Raw genomic sequence first — 9,804 nt, 5'->3', positions numbered from 1 at the left:
GGCCACTCTAAAATGTGCAGTTTTATCACACAGCACAATGCCACAGATGTCGCAAGTTTTGAGGGAGCGTGCAATTGGCATGCTGACTGCAGGAATGTCCACCAGAGCTGTTGCCCGTGAATTGAACGTTTCTCTACCATAAGCCGTCTCCAAAGGCGTTTCAGAGAATTTGGCAGTACATCCAACCGGCCTCACAACCAAAAAATCCTAATAGCATAAATAATCAAAACTAAAGCAAAAATAATCATAATAGCATTTCCCATATCCGCTCTATTAGGCGGTCATTTACACCGTCACTGTCAGATATTAAGCTGTAATAGGCCTATCAAATAGTAATCACAGCACATTATGCGCATCCGTCAGGACCGTGTGACAGGATGAGTGGGCGGGGCTGCTGTTGACCAATCACATGCCCTGTAGCTTTCCAGCAGCCAATCATAGAGAGCGTCATGCATTCAAATCACGCTGTATTCTCAGCAAAGCCTCATTATCATTGGCCGTTTGTGTTCCAGCTTCCAATCAGCTCCAATCTGAGACCAGGATGCTTTTATGCGGCACATTTTCAAAAATTAAATGGCTTCTGGAGAGTTACAGAGTCCAGCCAGGCGTGCCGGGCGACTTTTGAAAATGACATTTGGTTTTTATATATATCGCCACAGGTCTATTTGAATATGAGTCACTTGGTTATGGATTCTTCTGGGCGTATGAATTATACATTTTATAATGGTGGGAGAGAGAAAAGCTAGTTAGTTCTTGAAGTGCTTTTCTCTTTGCCTGCCAAACACAGAGAATGTAGCTCTAATTTGCTTTTGCCATGATTGATTGAAAGTGTCATTTAACTGTGTCCCATTGCTGTTGCCCATCTTAGTTAAGGCTTGGCCATCACAGTGGCAGCTCTTCGCTGTCATGCTTTGTTTTATTTATTTATTGTTATTTTTTTATTTTTATTTTTAGAATTATTTAGAATTTGTAATATTTTTATTTAGAATTATTTACAATTGTTGTTATAATTATTACCTTTTTGTATTTATTTTATATTTGTATTTATGTATGATTTAATATTATTTATTAAATAATATTATTAATATTTTAATAATATTAATAATATTATATTTACTTACTGTCAAAAAGTTACTGTCAAAAAGTTAGTTCTGAAGCTTAGTATGCATGTTTTTTTTTACTCAGCATGCATGTCTTTTTTTTTCTTTAAACAATAAAAGTATTTATAATATTAATTTACATTTTTTTTAAATATTTATTGTTTATAATTACTATACCTTTTTATATTAATTTTTTTCCCCAACTTACTGCCAAAAAGTTAGCTCTGAACTAGCATCTTTATCTTTGTTACTCACATGCTTGTCTTTTTTTTAAATTTTATTTTACAATGAATTATCATTTAAATGTTTTTAAATGACTTATAATTGTTTTTATTTATTTTTAATAACTTTTTACATTATTTATTTTGAACTTACTGGCATATATTTAGTTTAGACCCTATATGTTTGTTACTCACATAAATATGAGACACTTGGTTATGGATTCTTCTGGGCGTATGAATTATAAATACAGAATATAATGGCAGGGGAAAGAAAACCTAGTTAGTTTTTGAAGAGCTTTGCTCTTTGCCTGCCAAGTACAGACTGCGGCTCTAATTTGCTTTTGCCATGATTGATTGATAGCGTCATTTAACAGTGTCCCATTGCAGGTGCCCGTCTTAGTTAAAGGCTCATGGGACAGGACTGACTTCCTCCTCGTCGGGCGTCCGCTCTCGGCCATCACAGTGCCAGCTCTTCCGTGACGTGCGTTTAATGAATGGTTGACTGCAGCTCAGATTGCACATGACATTAATCTGTGTCACTGCATTCTCCCCTGTGATTGGCTGACGGAACGAATAGCTGGAAGGTGTCGGGAAACATCCCATCTATCATGGTGTTAAAGCCATTTTCATAACACTATCTATTTATCTATAATATCAAATAAATATATACATGCAAATACATGGAAATATTTTCAAAATATATACTATATGTGTGTGCTTTTATATATACACGTAACGAATATACACAGTACACAAACATATCGCACTGCTATTTGTACAAATACAATATATCAAAAGGAGTCTGATCATCATGACGTCTTATTGCTTTTCATAAAGGCATATCTGCCCTTAATGTCTTTACAAAATTACCTCTCTGGCAAGCAAGCTGGTATTGTAAAGAAATAAGTCGTGAGAAGAATGTGAGTATGAAATATGTTGTTAGCAAGGTCTGAATTGAATGCTCACCAAAATGAGTAAAGATCAGCTTTGGTAGGTAAACAGCAGTTTTACCTAGTTTTACCAATGCAATTATTAAATTAAATAGAAATGTATTTATTCATAATTATTGTAACTTTTTAAATATTTTTATTCTTTATTTATTTTTCTAAATTACTCGCCTTATGCAAAATGCAGTTTGTGTGTATATATATATATATATATATATATATAACATTTTGTAATTATGCATCATTTATAATTTTTATACATGTAATTGTGAAGTTATTATAGAAATATAACAATTGTAACTTTTTATGTTGATTTATAATTTTATACATTTATTATTTAATGTTATCGATTTTTTCTTACTCACAATTGGAAAATAATGCAAAATACCATTTTATTGCCAGTAATAAATATATAATAATTTGTTTTAATTATGCATAATTATTAAATATAAATATAATTATTGTAACTTTTTATATTTATTTATCAGTTTCTATTTATTATTTAACTGTATTTATTTATTTTGATTAACTTACCATAGGCAACAAAGTTATTTCTGGACTAGCATGTGTGTCTACTCATGTTTGTTTTTTTTTGTTTTTTTAAATAGTAATTTATAAAATGTTAATTATTCAAAGAAGTGTTTGGCCGTCTCTTGATAGTATCCTCCCCGCTGCTAGCAATGTCAGACAGGCGTCCAGGAGATAGTGCTGAGGTAAACAAGGACAATTGAAAGGCGTTGCGAATGGCCCGGTCCAAGTGAGCCGTAATAAATCTCGTTTGAAGGTGAAAGCAAATGGCACAGAGCGTTTGAAGCTACCTACATTGTGCCCGCGGATATTAAAAGATTTGTTTCCCACCAAGTCAGCCACGATGAGCTGGAAGTTTTATGTATGGGTCTGTGTCATACGGGATAATAACCTCACACATGGACGACTGGGAGAGGCCATTCTTTTCTTCTCTGTCAGACTCTTTATTCCATTCCATTACTCAAAGAGACTAAGCCAAAACCTAGTGAGCTGCTTGCGGTCTACCTCCTTCATAGGGAGCTGCCTTCTAAGGGAACATCCTGACTGAAATGAAACCACCTTAATCAAGTGATTCAAGCGAGGAGACTCAAAAATGCTACTGAGGTTATAATTTAATACATATGCATAAGATACATTGATATTAGGCAAAATAGTCCATTTTTAAATTATATGAACCTTAGTAATGAATAAATCAGAATGAATCACTGTCAATCAGCTGAAATTGATAGTCAAAGGAATTACATGATATGCTGATTAGTTAATCATTCCAGTTTAAGCAGGCACTAAATGTGCCGAATTAATGTTGTGCATGTTTAATTGAAGTCATTGTCATTCTTTCCAGCACAAACACGTCTCCTTTATATGTAAATTAAGCTCATTATATGTTGCACCTTATTCACAGAAGTCTGTGCTGTTTGACTGATGCAATTAAAGTATGCTAAATCATGAAATTAATCACAGTAAATCGATATTTATTGATTTATAGAAGACATTACTATTATATTGGCAGAAGAAAACATTGAATAGGCATAAAATGAAGAAGCTGGTATTGAATTGCTCCAGTTATATATTTTTTTTCCCACAATGCATTATAGGATTGCCTTCTCTGCGAAGAATATATGCTGGCTTAGAATATTGCAAATGAAAGCCTTGAGGAAAAAAAGACAAATTTAGTGTCACAAAATATTTAAAACTTTCTAATGAATGGTTTTAATTAATGAATTAATGAATGTTATGTTGTGTTTTTACCCTGTGTTTAGATTGATGAACGAAGCTACAAAAAAAAAAAAAACATAAACAAAACAGAAAATATTCATTTTAAACAGGAAAAAATAACGAATTTAGCACATTCGTTTTATATAATTAATATATAATGGTAATGTATTTAATACATATAATATATATTAAAATATCTATGACTAATAATAAAAAAAGTTTAATCATCATATATATTTTTATTCCAATTTTTTGCAATTATCCAAACCCACTCACTTTCTTGATGCTTGCCAAGCAGTATAATTGATCTTAAATTGAAATACAACAGGCCGGGCCAGTGTGTGCTGTGATTGGTTAGCCGGGCCAGTGTGTGTTGTGATTGGCAGCACTCGGCGCCTGGTCGGGAAATGTCACGCCCCTTACCATAGCCGCCTGCGAGCTTCAGTGTAAAGATTGCGTCAATATCAAATCAATTTGAGCACAATATAAACCCGGATGATTGTAACCACTCTAAGTTCGTCTGCCTTGAGAAAGCTAGCGTGTCTCCGACATAGTGATAAGGCACTTGTTGCCTTCTCTAGTGCAGCTCAACCAGGTCTCGTCCCATTCGTCGATCTTTGTGATATTACAAATCCCGGAAAATATGCTTTGTAGTCCAAACGAGTCGTTCGTTGTAGTTTTTGAAAAGTGATTTCTGTTAAATAAAATATCTCCTTTTGAAGTGGACTTCGAACTTTGTAGCTTTGCAGATCTTTTTTATGCTCAAACAGCAACATTACAGACTAACTAAAGTTGAAAAAGTGAAAAAGCTTAATAGGACCCCTTTAACTAGCAGTCATACATTTGTAATTTCTTTCTCCAAATTATTAAAACATTTTTAGCTTCACATTGCAGTGATTTATGATTTTTTTTTTCACATATAAAATTGGAAAGTTGTCCTTTTCATTGTGTTGCATGCCTACCGTGCCTTAAAATGTTGTATATGTAGGCAGCTCATTAGCTTTTGGAGCAGATCCAGACAGTCGACACATACAGGTGAAACACAAAGACACTGGACAATATAAGATTCACAAGCAAGCAGGCTTTCTCATAATGAGAGCTGCATTTTACTGGGCTGCACTGAAGATGGGCGTCATGTCACCTTCACCCTCACAGATGGGTGGTTTGATGTCGACAAAATGCGAGCGTGCCACATTGCAGCGCTGCTTCCAGCAGCTTGTTTGCGCATGGCTCAGAGCTCCTTTGCCCCTGTCTGCTGTTGCTAACACCTGGTCCGGGCTGGCCCTCTCCACGGGTTGGCCTGTTTTGTGTTTCCTAGAGCCAGGCATTGGCCCACTACAAAGGCACCAAACATGCCAAGAAGCTGAAATCCTTGGACGCTCCGAAATGCCTCAAACACAAGAGTTCCCTGGTCACCAAGGAAAATACCAACAAGGAGCCGCCTAAGGGCCTCTCTCCCTCCACAGCAGCCAGCAACACTGACAGAAAGGGTAAGAGGAGAAACGTTTTCTCATGTTTACAAGCATCGCTCGTGATTGCTGCTCATACCCTAAAGTGTTAGACTTCAGTATGAAACTCGTCTTGAACTGTTTGTGATAAACATACAGTATATGATACAGAAAGCAGAGTGTGTGAAAAGAAAGTGTCTTTGTAGGTGAAAGAAAGCTGTTGCAACAATTCTGCATGCAATCCCAGCAAAAGAACCTGCATCTTATTGGAGACAAAATGATTTATATACAGTTAATAAAAAATACTGTAGACATAATGCATGTAAATAAAACTACATAAAATAAATTATTTCAAAGAATGGTGTACAATAAAATGGCAAAAAAGATGCAGTTACACTTTTTGGAGTTGAAATGATGATTCATATAGTTAATAAAAAATAATGCAAACACAATGCATGTAAACAAAATTAAGTAAAATAAATAAATAAAGATTGGCAGACAATAAAATAGCAAAAAAACAAAAATAGAAATAAGGTGTGGTCACAGTTATTGTTGCTCGGCGAAACTTCGCAAGTGCAAGAAAGCACGAGAAAATGAATGATACAGGAATAAATAACAAATTAAACATCCAATGCTATACTGCTGGCTAGCAAATAAATCAACTCTAAATAAAGGATGATTTATTTTTTTTTAAATCTGCAATGGGGATAAAGGTTAAGGTCATGATTTTTCGGTAGAGTTACAGCACACTGTTAGCGAATGTTAGCACCATTTTTTTGGTTTGCTAAGGCATCTAATAGAGCGTTTGGACCCAGAAACAGTGGTGTGTGATGTCAGGCTTAACAACGGATTGGTCGGCATTGCAAATGCGTGTGTCAGAGTTCACCAGACTTGAATTTGGAATGAGTAGAGGGAATTCTTTCCACAGGAAACTCAATTAGGTGAAATTCTTCATTGCACCAATTGCCGCAATGCTCACGAGATGTGCATGTGACCACGCTTTTATTTTTGAGCCATATCTAAAGACCAGCAGCTCGTTGCAAGCATCACTGTAAGTTACTGCAGTGGTTCCCAACCCTGGTCCTGGAGGCACCCCAACACTGCACGTTTTGCATGTCTCCTTAATCAAACACACCTGATTCAGGTCATCAGCTCATTAGTAGAGACTTCAAGACCTAAAATTGGTGTGTCAGAGAAAGGAGACATGCAAAATGTGCAATGTTGGGGTGCCTCCAGGACCAGGGTTGGGAACCACTGAGTTACTGTATACTTTCTTGCAATTGGGCCCATAATATCATATTGAACTGAGGGTTACTTGTGCCATTAAGAAACCACCCAGCATTGTATTGACAAGTTTTGCACGCACAAAGAGCACTCAGAAAAAATGTAAGATTCTGTTTGAAGTTCTGCTATTTATTGCCGTTTTGTGCTACAGAAGAAACATTCATCAGATTTCCCTGGACAAGACTTGACCTCCTCTTCTATTTCTGTCACAAAGATCTCTCTCTGAACTGGAAACAAGAAATATCTTCCAAGAATCGGCTTAAAGGCCATAATTTGGGTCCAAGCGTTTTGCAGTAATTGTGTTGCTATTGCACCAGTACAGTACTTCATGTTTATGTGCACCAGTGGAAAATAGCATGACGCCCACTTCAGGTTCTGGTTTTCATTGACCTCTCCTGATCTTGATATTCTTCCGCAGTACAGTGAAGTTATACATATCGCTCTGGTGGTTCAATATGACTCGTACTGCAGTTTCAGATGATCCAAAGCAAACAGCATCCTCCTGAGTGTGTTTGTTAGCGATCCAGGGGTTCGCTGTATTCTCTGCAGGATTACAGCTGGATCAGGTTGCTGGAGTCTCATGGCACAAAATTGTGTATGTAAGCACTTTGTGGAATTAGGTGCACTCAACACATGTCTGGAACCTGTTCTGGAACCAGTAATTTACTTCACTCTTTTTTGTTCTGCCTGTTTAGGCCCAGCAGTCATGCTTGCCCAATGAAAATGCCTATTTGTGCTAAAACACCTGGTGTAATCTAATTTGTGGCATTTTGTAGTCTGTAGTCTGAGAGACGCTCCTCCACAAGCCATTATTGTCTTATGAAGCAATGCCTCATCCCTATGAGCCAGAGAAAATGCAGTTTGTTTGGACTCGTAGATGCAACACCAAACACAAACACAAAAGATGCACTAGCGTTTGCAGTTTGTGTTCTGTGTGCATTGTGCAATTCATAACATGTTTTTGTCACCAACAGTTGTTCTTGTCAACACTCTGCGGTGAGTTCACTAAACGGTTGCAATGGTTTTGCATGCAGTCTTTCAGTGGAATAAAATACTGCAAACGACAAAGCTGTATTTAATTGCAAAAAGAACCCCACTGCATGTAAATGAAACAAATTTTTTTCTGCAAAACATTCTTGGTGGCAATTCTTTTGCAACACATTTGGCTCTTTTTTTTGACTTATTAAAGTCAAAATGATTATTAATATAGTTAAAAATACTGCAAAAGACGAAAACTAAGCATAATTGCAAAATGCATGTGGATGAAACAATTTTTCTGCAAATTGTTTTTTTTTTTGGCAACACTTTTTTTTCAAAGGAATAGTTTACCCAAAAATTCAAATTTGCTGAAAATGTATTCACCCTCAGGCCATCTAATATGTAGATGAGTCTGTTTCTTCATTGCAACAGAGAAATGTAGCATTCCATCACTTGCACTGCAGTGAATGGGTGCCGTCAGAATGAGAGTCCAAACAGCTGATAAAAACGTCACAATAATCCACAAGTAATCCACGCCACTCCAGCCCATCAATTAATGTCTTATGAAGCCAAAAGCTGCATGTTTGTAAGAAACAAATCCATCAATAAGCCGTTTTAAACTTCAAACCATTGTTTCTGCTCAAAATGCAAGTCCATAATCCAACGCTTCTTCCGGTGAAAAAGTCCATCTCCTTTTGTCTCTCACATCAAAATCCACCCACATATTTGTTTAGAGCTGTTTTGGACTGTTTTCGCTTGCAGCACTTGATCTGTGCATATTTCACTCCTGATTCAGACAAGACGACTTTTTCACTGGGGAAAGCAATATTTTGGATAGAGGACTAGAGGACGTTAAAAACGTCTCAATGTCAGATTTGTTTCTTACAAACATGCAACTTTGCACTTAACAAGATGGACTGGAGTGGTGTGGATTATTGTGGTGTTTTATCAGCTGTTTGGACTCTCATTCTGACGGCACCCATTCACTGCAGAGCATCCATTGGTGAGCAAGTGATGCAATGCTACATTTCTCCAAATCTGTTCTGATGAAGAAATAAACTCATCTACATCTTGGATGGCCTGTGGGTAAGTACATTCTAAGCAAATTTTAGTTTTTGGGTGAACTATTCCTTGCAGTAAGTACAGCTTTATCTTCTGCAGTACTTTATTTAATTGCAACTATATGCATCATCTTTTTTGACTCCATGGCTATCCAGTTTAACCAGGCACTAAATGTGTTAAAAAATAATATTCAGTTTTTTTTTTAAATTATTTTCTGTGTCCTTTCTTTGTAAATGATATTTATTACTGATTACGCCTTATTCATAAACCTGGTGCTATTGCGGAATGACGCTGTGGAGTCACATTAAATATGTTAGATCATGATACTGTGGTCTGCTGCATCCTACACTCTTTAGTACTCAAAATTGGGTTTTGCACCATGTACACACTGCATTAACATAGGTCTTTTGTATACATTTGTGCTGTGCAATTTGCATAATTTCTTTAGTGAATAGTGCTAAAACAATACGTGCACCACATGCAAATAAATGGCTTTATCATCAGCGCAATTCATTTTAGTCAGTTCCCTCCTTTGTATCTCTGAATGGAAAAGCATGGATCGGTGACCTACCTCTGCCGTTATCAGAAAACTAATCGAACCGGTGTATTGTTTGCATTAATAAAGCCTGCGAATAAAGAAGGGCACCGTGACCCAGTTGAGTACATGATCACGCAGGGCCAGAAACCTCCCGATACATCACGCCACATCATACCGAACGCAGCATCACACATTGCCATAACGTTCCCAGCGTTTGCGGCGAGCTGGGCATTTGTTTGTCAAAATGCCACTCGGTAATGAATATTAATGTGCGTAGATGTCAGAGAGATGAATTGTGGGGGTGGCTGAAAGCTGCATTTAGCATCTAGAGTTTATTTGCCGCATGTAATGAATAGCAGAGGCTCAGACACTAATAGGGTGGCTTCAGAGAGCAGATAGCAGCGCGCGAGATAGTCTTCTCTTTTGGATTGGCTATTTAATGTGTTTAATTCAAGGTTTTCTTTTTTCTCTTATTAAATAACA

General features: G+C 36.6%; 1 protein-coding gene across 4 annotated transcripts in view; it reads left to right on the top strand.

Moving 5' to 3' along the window:
* Positions 1-9,804, top strand: part of znf385d (zinc finger protein 385D) — a 68,753-nt gene that overhangs the window by 38,632 nt on the left and 20,317 nt on the right. For all 4 annotated transcript variants that reach the window (XM_016464349.1, XM_016464346.1, XM_016464347.1 and 1 more), the window contains exon 4: positions 5,330-5,501. In XM_016464349.1, the coding sequence (XP_016319835.1) occupies positions 5,330-5,501 (172 nt within the window). The remainder of the gene's footprint in view (positions 1-5,329; positions 5,502-9,804) is intronic.

This window comes from Sinocyclocheilus anshuiensis, unplaced genomic scaffold, assembly GCF_001515605.1.
Source record: "Sinocyclocheilus anshuiensis isolate Anshui unplaced genomic scaffold, SAMN03320099.WGS_v1.1 scaffold552, whole genome shotgun sequence".
NCBI classification, from domain to species: domain Eukaryota; kingdom Metazoa; phylum Chordata; class Actinopteri; order Cypriniformes; family Cyprinidae; genus Sinocyclocheilus; species Sinocyclocheilus anshuiensis.
This window is presented reverse-complemented; position numbering and strand designations above follow the sequence as displayed.